This window comes from Elephas maximus, chromosome 3 (assembly GCF_024166365.1).
Source record: "Elephas maximus indicus isolate mEleMax1 chromosome 3, mEleMax1 primary haplotype, whole genome shotgun sequence".
In the NCBI taxonomy this organism is placed as follows: domain Eukaryota; kingdom Metazoa; phylum Chordata; class Mammalia; order Proboscidea; family Elephantidae; genus Elephas; species Elephas maximus.
The window spans coordinates 67,383,261-67,400,386 of NC_064821.1; the positions used below are offsets into that span (position 1 = coordinate 67,383,261).

Sequence of the window (17,126 nt, forward strand, 5' to 3'; positions counted from 1 at the left end):
ACTCTGCCATGTGACTTGACTCTTTCTGGGCCTCAGTTTCTCCTCATTAAAGGGAGTATTAAAACAAAACTTGGTATGCGTATGATTCTGAGCAAAAGTGAGTTTTTCAGGCTACAGGGACTAGAATGTACATCAGATTCTCAGAGGGCCCCTTGACCCAGCAAAGTTTTAAGACCAGCTAGGCTTTTGATTGAATTTTCATCTCCAAGAGAACTTCCACTGCGGTTAGTCTGTCGTCTGGCCCTGGATCAGTTTCGCACCCTTGTTTCCCAGAGGTGGAAGAGAAGCTAGGGCTGGGGGGCCCTGCCCAGCTGGGAGGTGGGGTGGGGGATTGCCCAGGCCCTGGATCTGCTGTGTGGCACAGGGACCTGGCTGGGAGAACAGGGTTAAAGTCCGTGGGCCCCATTGTTTGTCTCTGACCTGGACCTCTATAGACTTTAGGCATCAGAACCAGCCATTGGGGCAGGCCCAGTCAGCTGGCTGAGGTGCTCCCGTCTGCCTGGATCCTGCCCCACTTTGGCCAGAGGGTGGTGATCATTGAGTACAGGGGGCCACAGAGGTCATAGCAAGAATGTCAAGGCTGACCTTCCCAGAGTGCTCTGCTCTGTGGGCCCTGGGTGACCCTCATTGAACTTCTGGAACACAGTATGTCCCTTCCTTTTGGAATTTCAGTATAGCTTAGAGAGGACATCAGAGAGATGGTGTGGCACCTAGTTTTGTCTATTTTCCAAACTTTGATAAACCTTTTTTCTGAAAATGCCAATAAGAGTACCCAAGGCTGTTTGGAAAGTGCTGCTGTAGGGCTGAGGCTGGGGTGAACTGCTTCTACTCTGCAGCCGTAGCTCTGGGCTCCAGCATCCCGTGGTCATTGCAATCTTATATTGAGGCCATGATCTGGATGAGACCCAAGAGCCTAAGGGAAGGGGCTGGCTTAATGTCATAGCCCCCATAGGAAACTGGTTAAGTAGAGTTTGTCTAGTCACTTTCCAAAGGGTTCCCTTGGGGACAATAAAAAGGGCTGTAGGTGAAGTGGGGATGAGGGATCCTAAATACCTTCCAGCTTGTTAAGAATGAGCCCACGGACTTGCCCTGGCCTCCCTGCCAAAAGAGGACTTAGATAGTCCAGTGTTTGCATGGAGCAGCTAAGTGGGATCCTCCTGAGGCCAGCAGGGCTCCAGTGCCCAAACAAGGGGGCCCTGGTGCTGCCTCCAGGAGGTCAACTTGCTAGCTTTGGGGCAAAATATCCAGGTTCCCAGCTTTCAAGCCTAGAGCCACAGTTACTGGCTGCATGACCCACTGAGTTCCTTGGCCTCTGAATCTTCTCTGAAAGGACAATGACTCCATCCCACCCCATAGTTGTTGGGAAGGCCGAGAAGAGAACTTTGTCAGCACCAGGAGGAGTGTAGAGGAGCAGCAGGACTGGGCTGGGGCTGACGAAGGTAGAGGAATTTAGGGGAGTGGAAGAGATGGCCAGAGGCAGGCCAGCCTGCGGCAGTGGGCTTGGCAGGGAGGCAGGAGGCGTCCAGATAGGCCTGCCAAGAACTTCTCAACAGTGACAAACCACTTGCTAACCGTTTTCAGGTACAGACACTCGGCCTTTCATCTCCTGGAACTCGGTGACCTTGAGAGGTGGGCATTATCATTGGTGTCGTACTGATGAGGCAACTCCGAAAGTGCTCCTTCTGACTTCAACCCCACGATACTGAACCAGGCTGGGTTCTATCCTGTCTCCTGCTCCGGGAAGCAGTCAGGGCAGTAAGACAGACAGGACGGTGCCACAGCTGAGATGACCAGGGATACATCTATTACCCTTGTAGTTGCAACTAGCCACGTTAGCATGCAGAGCATCAGCAAAGAACCAGATACAATGTTCACGTAGGTCATCTCCCCTAAGTGGGCACTGCCCACAGGATTCCGTAGAGGCCCTGCTTGCCCCCTAACCCCACCCATGTAAGACAAGCTTCTTTTAGCTGCTGGGGCCCCCCCAGGAAGGGAGAAGTTTACATGATCAGTTAGGGTGGCATGTTAGGGGGCAGGGCTTTAAACCTGTTCATTCAGGTTCCAGCCCCTGGTGAGAATTTGTATTTCTAACAAGTTCCCAGGCAATGCTAATGCTGCTGGTTAGGGACCAATTCTGAGAACCACTAGTAGAGCAGTGGTTCTCAAAATTTTATTATACCTAAGAATCACCTGGGGATCTTATTAAAATGTAGATTCTGATTCAGTGTACCTGGGGGGGTGGAAATGCAAATTCTCAGCAGGGGTTCCAACCAGAATCAACCGGTTCCAAGCCCTGTATGGGGGTGGAGTTGGGATTCAATCCCAAAAGGTAACTCTTTTTCCATGACCCAGGCCACCTGAAGGCCATGGGCAAGAAGGAACAGGCCAGGTAGGGTTCGGGCCAGCTGGAGATGCAAAGGCGATGTGGACACCATGGCCCAATGAAATGCACGTGGTCCAGGAACCAGTCAGCCAAGGCAGGAGGAACCAGAGTGGGCACTGCTCCTAGGCTCATGGCCCAGACACGCCCAGAGGGTCCTGGTCTCCCTTTCCATTCTGTAGACAATGCTTTCTCTCAGAAGGGGCTGCAGCCGCTGGGCCTGGCAGAGGTTAGCAGTACACCTGAAGCAGGGGTGCCCCTGAGGAGTCTGTGTCCGTGCCCTGGAAGGATGAGTCGTGGCTGGTTGGGTACCCTGGGGGAAAAGGGAGAGGAGGAAACAGGCTCAGAGAGGGGAAGGAGCTCATCCAGGTCCACAGCTAGGATTTGAGCCTGGGGCAGACTGATCCTGGCTGTGTGACCCACTCAGCTTCTCTGAGCCCCAGCCTCCCCCTCTGTAAAAGGGTAATGACTCCACACCCAGGGGATTATTGTGAAGGCCACGATAGCAGTAGAAACCACACATGGTGCCTTTCAGCACCAGACCCTCTGCTTTCTACCCCCAGCAATCTGGGCTTAGGGGCTGGAGTCGGATCTTTTCCAGTTTGCCAGTCCTGGGCACCTGGCCCCTGCTGGCTCAGGACCACCCTATGAATCCTTCCCAAATGAACTGCTTTAAGCCAGCCTGCAGGATTGGAAGGGAATTTGTGGGTGCTCAGCCCCCTCGTCCCTTTCTATTCCCATCCTCACCCACCCCATGAGGAAGCTGGGAGAGGGGCATGTGGAAGGCCTCTAGGGCAGTCCCCCTTCCTCTCCGCACTCCTCACTAGCCCAGGACCAGACCTGGGGCTCCATAAGGCCTCAGCTTCCTGGCGATGGCATCGGCGGTCGTCTCCTGGGAGATCTGCACTGTCAGTTCTAGGGAGGGAATGGGGGGGGCAGAGGTCATTTTCACCTCCTTTCAACCCCACCCCCCACTCTGCCCCCAACCCAGTGAGGGAGGGGCCACCCAACCCTGGACAGGGCTGGGAAGATAATGTTTAAAACAAAGACACATGGGTAGACAATGTGTGTGTGTGCTGCACGCAGCAGTAACTATGTCAAGGATTTGGTTAGGCCAAGGCAGATCAGAGATCCAAATTCATATAGGTTCCTGGGCCTTGTTAACCAGGCTAGGCCTGGAATCTACTCTGGGGGTAGATAGAAGGATCCTATAGGTGGGTTTGCTGGTGGGGAGAGAGCCTTGTCCTCTCTGGGGGGCAGCAGAGCTCCCAGGTTTGGGATGCCCCTCTCATCTCTTCCCAGAATGGCTGAATTGGGAAGGGCCAGGGCAGGAGTGAGGGGTGGGATGCAGAGGAGCTGAGAGAAAAGAGGAAGAGGAGGAGGCAGAGCAGGAACTAGCTGGGAACTGAGCACACAGTGGCCAAAGCCCCCAGTTCAACCCTCCCTTGCCTAGAGTCTCCTCTGCTATGCCCCCCGGTTCCATGGAGCCCCACGTACCATCCTGGCTGATGCCTGAGCCCACCATGGTCTCATGACCACTGTCAGGGGCAGCAGCAGCAGAGGCAGCAGCCCGAGTTGAGCGCCCCTCCGTGGGCTGTGATCGGGCACGGCTCTTGCGGGTACTGATGCGAATGATGCCACGGACCAGGCGGCCCTCAGCATCCTGCTCGTCCAGGTGGTAGTCCTGCGTGATGCTGCTGATAAGGTCCGAAATCTTACTGGTCTTCTCCAGGAACACAGTGTCTGATGTACACTTGGCCAGCTCGTCAATCTGGTGTACACTGAACAGCTCTGTCAGCTTCTTGAAAATTAGCACGTCGATCTCTCGGCTCGACATGGAGCCACTACACATATCTGGCAGGTCTAGGTCCGACTCATGGAAGGAGTAGTACTCTTCCGAGCCTCGGGAACTGCTGGCAAGGGTGCTAGGTAGGCTGTGCCTTGTGGGCGGGGGCTGGGCCAGTGGCTCCTTGCAGCAGGAGTCCGCATCAGGGGCTGAGGAGGTGGCGTTGCGGTAGGGATATACAGGGATGCCTTTGAGCTTGACATCAGGGTAGCTGAAGCTACTGCCCATAGTAGACTTGAGCCGCTGGCCATCCCGGCGGTTGGGAGGTGCATGGTCGGGACTAGGGGGCACCCCATTGTGCTCCTTGGCCCAGCTGGCTTCTGTAGCCCCCTCAGCAGAGTCCCTGGCAGACAAGCAGGGACTGCAGCCCTGCACGCAGGCTCCGCAGCGCTGGAGGCAATCCCAGCAGCGGCGGAAGCAGAAGGCAGCCCGACACCAGTCCCACACCCAGGGTCGCCAGAGCTGGCAGCAGGCAGGGGGCTCAGTGGCTGCCTCAGCAGAGCCAGATATGAAGGTGAGGCTCTCGGGCCCATGGCAGCCAGGATCCTTGGGGTCTGGCCTGCGGGTGTGACGGCTTTGTGGGGGTTTAGGTGGCTCATCATACACCTCCAGGCATTGCTCTGTTGGCCGCTCCCAGGGTCCCAAACGGGCTGGCCCAGATACTGGGCGAGGGTGTCTGGGGCGGGGCATTGCTCACTGCATGGTTTGCTGGACCAGGCACCTGTGTGGAAGAGACCAGGAAGGGGTCAGGATCAGAGGTCAGAGGCAAGCTCCTGGGCTGGACTGAGAAGCTTCAGACTTCTGGTTTCTGAGAGGCCTGGGATGTGGCTGGGTGTTAAGTACGCCCGTAAACCCCAAACTATTGAGCTCTTCCCTCCCCAAAATGAAAGCCTTCTCTGTGGTCTAACCCAGATTTCAAAATCTCCTGGGATCCTACTTTCTGAGGTATGGGCTTCCCCACTTCTTCCCACTGTTGGTGAGCCCAGTGCAGAGCCTCTGAGGCAGCTCACCAAATGCCATTCCATATGACTTGTTATGGGCCCTGATCATTACCACCTTCCCTTCCTTCCTCTCCTCTTTCAAATCAGACACGGAATGAATGTAACAGATCCCTTGTCAGTATTTCAGTTTGGCTCAGACTTGCCCTCCAATCAACATTTAACAACAAGCACTATTTTGCTTCCTTTGATTAGCTGAGTTACAAAATACATCTTTCCTTTTTTGACATGTTTGCTAAGAAGCTGAGTTAAAACTTCATTCATTCCATAAACACTAAGCCTGGCCCTGTTTTGGGTCTGAAGAACCAAAGATAAATGAACTATGGACCCAGCTCTTGATAATCCACACGTGGCTTTGTAGGGAAAACTGGTAAAATAGAGAATGTAGGCTATATGAGACATCATGTGAGTAAATAAATCTACCTGAGGGAGTCAGGGAAAATTATGCAGCTGCGTATTTGAAAGAGGCCTTGAACACATGTAACGGTTTGCCAGGGAGTAACTATTGGTAGCCTGAATTTTTCTGAGACACCAATCCTTATCTTTTTATCCCTAATTTAATAGCACTGGGGTCCTGGGGCTGGTGATGTGTTACAAACCGGGGACTGGGAGTCAGGATATCTGAGTTTTAGTTCCAGCTCTCTGCTACTCATCTGTTAGTTTGTCACACTGTGATGGCTTGGATGGTGCTGAGATGCTGAAAGCTATACCACCAGTATTTCATATATCTGCAGGGTTACCCATGGTAGACAGGTTTCAGTGGAGCTTCCAGACTAAGAGAGACTAGGAAGAAGGACCTGCTGATCTACTTCTGAAAAAACTGGCCAGTGAAAACCTTATGAATGGCAGTGGAACATTGTCTGGTATAGAGTTAGAAGATGAGCCCCTCAGGTTGGAAGGCACTCAAAATATGATTGGAGAAGAGCTGCCTCCTCAAAGTAGAGTCGACCTTAATGACGTGGATGAAGTCAAGTTTTCAGGACCCTCATTCGCTGATGTGATACAGTGCAAAATGAGAGGAAACAGCTGCAAACATCCATTAATAATCGGAACGTGGAACATACAAAGCATAAATCTAGGAAAACTGAGAGTCGTCAAAAATGAAATGGGACGCTTGAAGATCGATATCCTAAGCATTGATGAGCTGAAATGGACTGGTATGGGCCAATTTGAATAGGACAATTGTATGGTCTACTATACCAGGAATGACAAATTGAAGAGGAATGACGCCACATTCATCATCAAAAAGAAATTTCAACGTCTATTCTGAAGTACAATGCTGTCAGTGATACGATAATATCCATACGCCTACAAGGAAGACCAGTTAATATTACTATTATTCAAATTTATGCACCAACCACTAATGCCAAAGAGGAGGTAACTGAAGATTTTTACCATCTTCTGCAGTCTGAAATTGATCAAACATGCAATGAAGATGTATTGATAATTACTGGTGATTGGAATGCTAAAGTTGGAAACAAAGAAGGATTGGTAGTTAGAAAATACAGCCTTGGTGGCAGAAACGACACCGGGTATCCCATGATAGAATTTTGCAAAACCAACTACTTACTCGTTGCAAACGCCTTTTTTCACCAACATAAACAGTGACTATACAAGTGGACCTCACCAGATGGAATTACACAGTAACCAAATCGACTACATCTGTGGAAAGAGACGATACAGAAGCTCAATATCATCAGTCAGAACAAGACCAGGAGCCTGACTGCAGAATAGACCATCAACTGCTCATACGCAAGTTCAAGCTGAAGCTGAAGAAAATTAAAACAAGTTCCCCAGAGCCAAAGTATGACTTTGAGTATATCCCACCTGAATTTAGAGACCATCTCAAGAATAGATTTGACACACTAAATACCGACGACCAACGACCAGTTGAGTTGTGGGATGACATAAAGTTCAAGTTCATCATACATGAAGAAAGCAAAAGCTCGTTCAAAAGACAGGAAAGAGAGAAGAGTCCTAAATGGATGCCAGAAGAGACTCTGAAACTTGCTCTTCAACACGGGGTAGATACAGTGATGGGAAGAAATCATCACGTGAAAGAGTCGAACAGAAGATTTCAAAGGGGAGCTCGAGAAGAAAAAGTATTATAATGAAATGTGAAAGACCTGGAGTTAGAAAACCAAAAGGGAAGAATGTGGTCACCAGTTCTCAAGCTGAAAGAACTGAAGAAAAAATTCAAGCCTCAAGTTACAATATTGAAGGGCTCTATGGGCAAAATACTGAGTGACGCGGGAAGCATCAAAAGGAGATGGAAGGAATAGAGTCACCGTACCAAAAAGAATTGGTCGATGTTCAGCCATTTCGGGAGGTAGCATATGATCAAGAACCAATGATACTGAAGGAAGAAGTCCAAGCTGCACTGAAAGCATTGGCAAAAAACAAGGCTCTAGGAACTGATGGAATACCAATTCAGATGTTTCAACAAATGGGTGCAATGCTAGAACCGCTCACTTGTCTATGAATTTGGAAGACAGCTACCTGGCTAACTGACTGGAAGAGATCCATATTTGCACCCATTCCAAAGAAAGGTGATCCAACCAAATGCGGAAATTATCGAACAATATCATTAGTATCACACACAGGTAAAATTTTGCTGAAGATCATTCAAAAGTGGTTGTGGCAGTATGTTCACAGGAAACTGTCAGAATTTCAAGCCAGATTCAGAAGTGGACTTGGAAAGAGGGATATTGTTGCTGATATCAGATGGATCTTGGCTGAAAGCAGAGAATACCAGAAGGATGTTTACCTGTGTTTCATTGACTATGCAAAGGCATTTGACTGTGTAGATCATAACAAACTGTGGATAACATTGCAAAGAACGGGAACTCCAGAACACTTAATTGTGCTCATGCAGAACCTGTAGATAGACCAAAAGGCAGTTGTTCAAACAGAACAATGGAATACTAAGTGGTTTAAAATCAGAAAAGGTGTGCGCCAGGGTTGTATCCTTTCACCATACTTACTCAATCTTTATGCTGAGCAAATAGTCTGAGAAGCTGGACTATATGAAAAAGAATGTGGCATCAGGATCAGTGGAAGACTCAACAGCCTGCAATATGCAGGCGACACAACGTTGTTTGCTGAAAGCAAAAAGGACTTGAAGCACTTTCTGATGAAGATCAAAGGCTGCAGCCTTCAGTATGGATTACAGCTCAACATAAAGCAAACAAAAATTCTCACAACTGGACCGATAAGCAGCATCATGATAAATGGAGAAAAGATTGAAGTTGTCAAGGATTTCATCTTACTTGATCCACAATCAACGTCCATGGAAGCAGCAGTCAAGAAATCAAACAATGCATTGCGTTCTGCAGATCTGCTGCAAAAGACCTCTTTAAAGTGTTAAAAAGCAAAGATGTTACTTTGAGGGCTAAAGTGTGCCTGACCCAAACCATGGTGTTTTCAATTGCCTCATATGCATATGAAAGCTGGACAATGAGTAAGGAAGATCGAAGAAGAATTGATGCCTTTGAATTACATGTTCGTAAAAATATTGAATATACCATGAAGTGCCAGAAGAACGAACAAGTCAGTCTTGAAAGAAATACAGCCAGAATGCTCCTTAGAAGGATGGTGAGACTTTATTTCACATTCTTTGTACACTTTATCATGAGGGATCAGTCCCTGGAGAAGGACATCATGCTTGGTAGAGTATAGGGTGAGTGAAAAAGAGGAAGATCCTCAGTGAGATGGACTGACATAGTGGCTGCAACAATGGGCTCAAACATAGCAATGATTCTGAGGATGGTGCAGGACCAGGCAGTGTTTTTTTACATGGGGTCACTATGAGTCAGAACTCTTTGGTTGGCACCTAACAACAGTTCCGGCTCTGGCACTAATAGGCTATGTGTCTTGAGCAAATCAGTGCTATCTTCCTAAACCAGTCACCACTCTCTCACCCAAGCACTGTCTAAGCTCCCTTTTGGCCACCTCCATTCCCTTCTACTTGCTGCAGCCAGTGAAAACTTTTAAAACACACACAAATCTGGAGAAACCTGGCAGACACCTACTTTAATCAAATGATCAGTATCACCAACAATGGGACAAACTGACATCGTGTGCCTCCTGATACAATGCACTAAGAAACACTTATGAAATATTCCTGCCAAAAATGTATTATCTGAATATAATCATAAGGAAACATCAGACAAGTTGAGGGACGTAACAACTAAATGAAATGTGTGATCCTGGATTGGATCCGGTATCAGGGAGAAAGATGGAAATACAGTAATATGCACAACTGGTGAAATCTGAAAACAGACTATAATATACCAGCATGAACTTTTCTGAATTTGATTACTGTATTTACATAAGATAATGTTCTTATTCTTAGGAAATATACATTGAAGCATTTAGAGTTAAAAAGGTATGATCTCTGCAACCTAATCTCAGATGATTAAAAAATGATAATAAGGCATGTGTGTACAGAGAGAAAGAGAAGAGGGAGGGAATACTGACCACTGGTGAACTGGGATGATGAGGACACAGGAGTTCTTTAACTGTACTTGCAATTCTTCAACCCACTCCCCAAGCCTCATTCAGCACTCCTTCTCCAAGGACCCTCCAGAATCCCTAGATGAGGAAGCCCCCACTTGCCTCCCGCCCCAGCCTTTTGCTGGGCTATTAGCTGAGTCAGCCTTGTACCCACTGTTTGAGGATAAGCCTATCTCCCCAAGGAGCAGCTGGTGGATTTGAACTGCTGACCTTTTGGTTAGCAGCCGGACTCTTAACCATGATGCCATCAGGGCCCCTGAAGTTGTAATAGGTGACTTTAAAAGCCTTCAGAACCCAGACAGGCAGTGGTTTAAAAACCTTCGCCTTGGTTTGAGCAATGTGGGGATGGGTGGAGGTTCATTCATTCACTCACTCAATTAACAAATATTTACTGAGGATCTGCTGTGTAAGAAACTGTTCTAAATTCTGTGGGTACAGTGGTAAAACAGAATTTCCTACTCTCAGGAGTTTCTAGCTAGTGAAAGAGTTAATTATTGATGGCTTACATTGTTCTAAGTGCTTTAGATGTAGTAACAACCCTATTTGTAGATATTATTATTATTGGAGCCCTGGTAGTGCAGTGGTTAAGAGTTCAGTTGCTAACCAAAAGGTCAGCAGTTCAAATCAACCAGCTGCTCCTTGGAAACCCTATGGGGCAGTTTCACTCTGTCCTATAGGGTCACTATGAGTCAGAATTGACTTGACGGCGAGTTTTTTTTTTTTTTTTGTATTATTATTATTACTATACTGAAGCACACATAACTTTGGACATGTTATCAGGAGGGACCAGCCTCTGAAGAAGGATACCATGCTTGGTAAAGTACAGAGTCAGCGAAAAGAGGAAAACCCTCAAAGAGACAGATTGACGCAGTGGCTACGACGATGGGCTCAACCATAGCAACGATTGTGAGGATGGTGCAGGACTGGGCAGTGTTTCATTCTGTTGTACATAGGGTTACTATGAGTCAGAATCGGCTTGATGGCACCTAACAACAAGATACTGAGGCACAGAAAGGCTAAATAACTTGTCCAAAGCCACACATCTATTTATACCCAAGCAGCTTGGCTCCAGACTCTTATCCACTCCTCCAGCCCATGTCTCAAAGGAGGACAGAAGATGAGGTGGGAGGGAGGGAGCCAGCTGCCAGCTCCATGGAGAAGACTTCGCCCAGCAGGGCCCACTTTGGGAGCCCTGAATCTTATGGGTTCAGGTCTGGATGAGGAGGGTGGGCACATCTATACTCTTTCCATCATACTGAGCTCTGGAGATCTGGGGTTGGTAAGAGCATCAAAGGGTTGTGATGTTGAGCTGGGTCATCCGTTCCTCCCCTATCCCCAAGGCTGAAAGACTCACTATTATTCATTAAATTCATCTGATAGTTATTGAGCATGTACTATTATGTGCCCAATACTGTACTAAATGCTAGGGCAACAGCAGCTAATGGGCCAGAACATGCTCCAGTCCAAGACAACTTTTGTCTTATTTAAGCCTCTCAATTGCCATGTAAGTATTAGCATCCCCACTGTACAGATCAGGAATCTGAACCTCAGAGAGATAAAGTGACTTGCCTAGAGACATCTAGCTGGAAAGGAGCAGCATTTGTCCTGCTCTGTACCATACATCTGGAGTGGGGGTGGCACAGAGAGGGGTCAAGACCCGGGATAAGGACAGGGCCTAGCCTCAGTTTCCCCTTCGCCTCCTGAACCCTGAACCCTTCTGAAGCCAAACCCAGGCTACTGCTTTCAGGCTACATTTTCACCTCCCTGCTGCTGTCCCAACCCCCCAAATCCTAGGAACACTGGTCACTTGGCTTAGTGAGGCTAAGAGTCCCTGCTAAAAGGCCTGGGGCAAGACTCTTAACCTCAATTTCCTCATCTGTAAAAAGGAAAGAAGTATCTTGATGGGCCACCGCGAGGCTTAAATTAGATACTGCGTGTAGGGCCTTGGCTCGGGGCTCAGTCACTAGGCGCCTAAAAGCACCGCAAGGATCTTCCCAGGAGCCAGCCGGTCCCGGGTCCGCCCTGCCGGGACTTCTCACTGATGCTTCCCCACCCTCTTTCTTAGTACCTGCGAGCACGCACACATTCAGGGGTCTGTCTCCACACCGTCTCTCTTCCCAGGGTTCCCAGCCCTGCTCACGAAACAGCTGTCGGGTATGGCGCCGGGCATCCGCACACCCTCGGTCTCCTGCCCCAAAGGCGCAGCCCGCGACTCCCCCATCCGCAGGCACCTAGTCCCGGCGACAACGGAGAACCAGAGCCCGGCAATGCCTCAGGGCGAGCAAAGCCCCGACGCCGGCACTGCCCTTGGAAGAGCACCAACTCTTCCAGCTGCAAGGGCCTCAGCCCGCTGGCGGACCCAGCCTCTCTCCCGCCCGACGCCCTTCCTCAGGGTGGGCACGGCCCCCTCCCCCGTCTCGACACTGCCCCTCGGGCGGACACGACTCCCGCCCCAAGACAGCGCCGCCCTAAGGACGAACCGGCCCCCCTCTGCCCGTCCAGCCGGGCGCCCGCTCAGGCCGCTGCTCGGCCCGGCCCGCGCACCCCGGAAGTGGGAGGGTGGCCCGCGAGGAACGGGTCTCGGGACCCTCCCCGGCCCGACCGCAACCTCGGGGGTCTCCCTATACCGGCCCCGCCCTGGTACGCGCCCCCTCGGGCCCGCGCGGGGCTTACCTATCCCGCCAGGTGAACCGCCTCCGGCTCGGCCCCTCCCCCCGCCCCCCTCGCCGCTCACCTGGGGCCCAGGTGAGCGTCTCGCGGGAGCGCTGCACGGGCCGCCGCTGGGGACACACTTCCTGCCTCCGCAAAGTGCCGCCGCGGCAGCTGCGTACCTGGGCCGAGGCCCCGCCTCCGGGCTTGAAAGCTGGGCCTGTAGACTTAGAGCTCAGCTGGGCCCAGTCGGGTGAGGCTTTATGGAGCTGGGCGGCCAGGCGCTGAGCCTCAGTCTCCGCTTCTCTTTAACGGGCAGGTAGTCCTAGCTGTCCCTGAGTGCCCGGAGCGCTTGCCAGGCTTTAAAGGCCCAGCTCCAAAGGCATGTCTCCTGGGAGGCTTTCCCTGACCCCACCTGGTTTTCTGTTGTATAGAACCCTTCTCTGTATTTCTTTGTCAGAATACTCACCACACTGTTGTTTTTTTGTTGTCTCCTCCTTTAGCTCTGATCTTGAAGACAGAATCTGGTCTTGTTCTGCTATGTTCCTGGTGCCCAGCACAGGGCCTGGCACAGAGGTTCTCAGCAAATATTCTCGATTAAATGAATGGCTGGGCTAGGCTGTGGTTTCTTCCTTTGCCCTGAGGTGCAACTGGGGGCCTGAGTCCCGTACTCGATGGTCAGTTCACCTTCTCCTCTGTTCGGAAAATCTGCAGATGTTAAGTACAAGTTCCCCGGTTCTGGGCTTGAGCAGGGTGGAGGAGGGGTGGGGCTTGCAGCCCTGAGAGACACATCCCGGACAGATCCCCCAGGGCAGCCAAAACAGGCCAGGATCACCATCTGCAACCCACAGCCATCTCTGCAAAGGGTAACACAGTCAGGTGGCTAGAAGTCGGTGCTCAGACTATCCTGGGTTCCTGCTCCCCAATTTCACAATAATAGTGCCAGTAAAAAAATGACTTTTAGGGAGCACCTCCAGGATCCATGCTAAATTCTGTATCTGCGTAGTATTATTTAACCTTTCTGCTAATCTGCGAGGTAGGGCAGGTATTGTCATTCCCATTTTACAGATGAGGGAACTGAGGCTTGGGGGGGGAATTATTTGCTCAGGCAGTTGGCACAAACTTGGCTTCCTTATCTGTGAGATAATAGTCTCTCTCTCCAACTGAGAAGATTAAACAGATAATGGATGTGAAGGGAAATAAAGGATGTAGGAAAAGGTAACTAAGATAAAGATTGGTTAACCAGTTGCCCCTTGAGTGGATTCCAAACTCATGATGGGCCCCATGTGTGTAAGAGTAGAACTGTGCTCCATAGGATTTTAAGTGGCTGCTTTTTCAGAAACAGATAGCCAAACCTTTCTTCCTAGGCACCCCTGGGTGGACTCGAACCTCCAACCTTTAGGTTAGCAGCTGAGCACATAAACTGTTTGCACCACCCAAGGATTGGTTGTTGTTGTTAGGTACTGCCTAGTGGATGTCAAAGATTGGTAAGTGGCAGGAATTCAGTACTGCCTAGCCCTCTTCCCCTCCACTCTATAACAAAGACACTTGATCTCCCACCCCTGAGCCCCCTTTCAGCCTCCCCAAGATGGAGATACTACTGATTAAGACAAGCCCTTTGTCCCTTTTGGGTTGCCAAGGTCTCTCCTTGCCTGCCCAGGGCGAGAGACTTCTTGGATGATGACTCCCCTAGCAGCTGGGGAGCTTCCTTCCCTGTCTCACCTCTTAGGGCACCGTCATGTCATCCCACAATTTGCACACGGTAGGTGTTCAGTTTCCATCAGAGAGCTTCCATGGCAGCCCCTCCACCACATCTGCTTCATTTTTCCACTTGGGGCAAGTGGCTCATTGTATTCTCATTTGGAGCTCAGAAAGTGTGTCACCACGTACAGTGAGCATCCATGTACCTTAAGATCTGTAAGTCCATTCCTGGGTGTTATGGATTGAATCATGTCCCCCCAAAATATGTGTTGTAAATCCTAACCTCTATGCCTGTGATTATAGTCCCATTTAGGAATGGGTTGCCTTTGTTATGCTAATGAGGCAGGATTAGTGTAGGATGTTCCAAAAATGGTGTGGGGGTGGCATCTGACCTCCTCTAACTTCACAAAGGGGAAGGAAAATCAAGATCAACAGCCCAAGGCTGATTCCTCTGAGGCAAAAGTCAGACATGCCTCCTCTTTCCAGCCCTTTTTACCAATTCTGACAGTCTGTCCTTCCCATGGCATACTCTACTTCTCTGCTGAAGACTCACAGACAATACTCACAACTGTGGGGTTTATGAGGGAAGTAACAGATTACAGAAGCCCTAGTGGAACAGTGGTTAAGAACTTGGCTGCCAACCAAAAGGTAGGTCAGCAGTTTGAATTCACCTCCTTAGAAACCCTATGGGGCAGTTCTACTCTGTCCCATAGGGTCGATGTGAGTCAGAATCAACTTGACAGCAACGGGTTTGGTTTTTTTTTTGCTTAACAGGTTACAGTTCAGGTTCAGGAACGTTCAGGATATAGCTCTTTGATCAGGACAGCCTCTTCTTAGCTGTGCCCACAGGCAGGTCTCTCCCTGACCCTTGGTCCCTTGCCCCCTTGGCCTGGCCTCTGCCCTGCTTAGGCAAGTGTTACAAAGCTCTTTTAGATCTGTTGGTAAGTGCCCAGAGGCATCCCACTCCTCCCGTAAACCCTGGCCTGAAGGTGCTCAGCCTTCTCACTCTGTGAACCAGGAAGCTCACTGTACCATCTCCTGTGGTCTCCTGCCTCTTCTGCCATCGTTTCTCTGCTGCCACTTCTCACCATCTTCGGTGTTATAGCTCTCTCTCTCTGTCTTCTGGTTCCAGGAATTTCTCAGCTCAGGGAAACTGGGTCCAAAGGATGCACTCCACTTCAGGCTTTTCTTTCTTGGTGGTGGTGAGTTCCTCCCTTCCACCACTGAGATGGTTCATTTTAAACCTAGCAGGATGGCAAAACAGACCAATCCCTTTGTTAGGGTTCCATGTACCTTATTTGCATAGTTCCACTCAATCACTGTGTGTGAGTTACAAAGACTATGGCTAGAAGGGCCATATTAAGTAATTCATTGCACTGCAGGTGTGTCTTGAGTCAATCTTGTTTGAGATATAAAAGAGATAAAACAAACAAGCAGAGGAGAGATGGGGTAAGACAGATGCCAAGACTCATGGAGATCTCCAAGGAACCAGGAAACAGAAGCTAAAGAAACAAGGACCTTTCTCCAGAGCCGAAAGAGAAGCATTCCCCTAGAGCCAGGACCCTGAACTCGGACTTCTAGCCTCCTAAACTGTGAGGAAATAAATTTCTGTTACAGCAGCACTAGATAACTAATACACTAGGGTATGGCCACAAGAAGCTCTTGCGCGGGTGCACCAGGAGATATACACAAGAATGTTAGTAGAAACATTGTTCATAACAGCCCCCAGCTGAAAACACCCAAATGCCATTGGCAGGAGAATGGATAAGCAATGGGGAATATTCATGCAAAGGAATGCTTACAGAGCTATCAAAAATGAACTACCACCCATCTGTCGGTTTGCCGCACTGTGGAGGCTTGTGTGTGGTCATGATGCTGGAAGCTCTGCCGCTGGTATTTCAAATGCCAGCAGTCACCCAATTCTCTGAATTGGACACAATTCAGGGACTTCCAGACTAAGACAGATTAGGAAGAAAGGCCTGAATATCTATTTCTGAAAATTAGCCAGTGAAAGCCCTATGGATCACAACAGAATATCGTCCCTACCAAAAATCATGAGGATGGCACAGGACTGGGCAGTGTTTCGTTCTGTTGTACATGGGATCACCATGGGTCGGCGCTCACTTGATGGCAACTAACAATAACAACAAGAAAATGAATAAAACACAGCAACATGGCTAGATCTTGGGAATAAATCGAGTAAAAAAAGCAAGTCCCAGAAGATGACATACAGAATGGTATCCTTTTTATAAAGTTCAAAAACAACTAGAAATATGACTAGGCTTAATATTGTTGTTGTTGTTGTTAAGTGCCATCGAGTCAATTCTGGCTTACAACAACCCTATATACAACAGAACGAAACACTGCCCAGTCCTGTGCCATCCTCACAGTCACTAGTATGCTTGATCCCATTGTTGCAGCCACTGTCAATCCATCTCCTTGAGGGTCTTCCTCTTTTTCACTGACCCTCTACTTTACCAAGCATGATGTCTTCCTCCAGGGACTGGTTCCTCCTGAAAACATGTCCAAGCTATATGAGAAGAAGTCTCGCCATCCTTGCTTCTAAGGAGCATTCTGGCTCTACTTCCAAGACAGATTTGTTTGTTCTTTTGGCAGTCCATGGTATAATCAACATTCTTCACCAATACCATAATTCAAAGGCATCAATTCTTCTTCAGTCTTCATTATTCATTGTCCAGATTTTGCATGCATATGAGACCATTAAAAACACTATGGCTTAGGACAGGTGCACCTTAGTCCTTAAATTGACATCTTTGGTTTTTAACATTTTACAGAGGTCTTTTGCAGTGGATTTGCCCAATGCAATGCATCGTTTGATTTCTTGACTGCTGCTTCCTTGGGCATTGATTGTGGATCTGCATAAAATGAAATTCTTGAAAACTTCAATCTTTTCTCCATTTATCATAATGTTGTTTATTGGTCCAGTTGTGAGGATTTTTGTTTTCATTATGTATGTTGAGGTGTAATCTATACTGAAGGCTGTGGTCTTTGATCTTCATCAGTAAGTGCTTCAAGT

At 49.0% G+C, this 17,126-nt stretch overlaps 1 protein-coding gene across 4 annotated transcripts; it reads right to left on the reverse strand.

Annotated features, from left to right (window-relative positions):
• Positions 1 to 15: 15 nt before the first annotated feature.
• Positions 16 to 12,538, reverse strand: KDF1 (keratinocyte differentiation factor 1). Of its 4 annotated transcripts, none has more exons than XM_049878403.1 (4): positions 12,474 to 12,538; positions 3,878 to 4,947; positions 3,221 to 3,295; positions 16 to 2,693 (listed from the first exon to the last, which is right to left on the reverse strand). In XM_049878403.1, the coding sequence occupies exons 2-4, from the start codon at positions 4,914 to 4,916 to the stop codon at positions 2,611 to 2,613; spliced, it is 1,197 nt and encodes a 398-aa protein (XP_049734360.1). In that variant the 5' UTR covers positions 4,917 to 4,947; positions 12,474 to 12,538; the 3' UTR covers positions 16 to 2,610. The 4 variants fall into 4 exon arrangements, with proteins under 4 accessions (XP_049734360.1, XP_049734359.1, XP_049734358.1 ...); XM_049878402.1 differs by having other exon boundaries at positions 12,413 to 12,491; XM_049878401.1 differs by lacking the exon at positions 12,474 to 12,538 and adding an exon at positions 11,808 to 12,198.
• Positions 12,539 to 17,126: the final 4,588 nt, after the last annotated feature.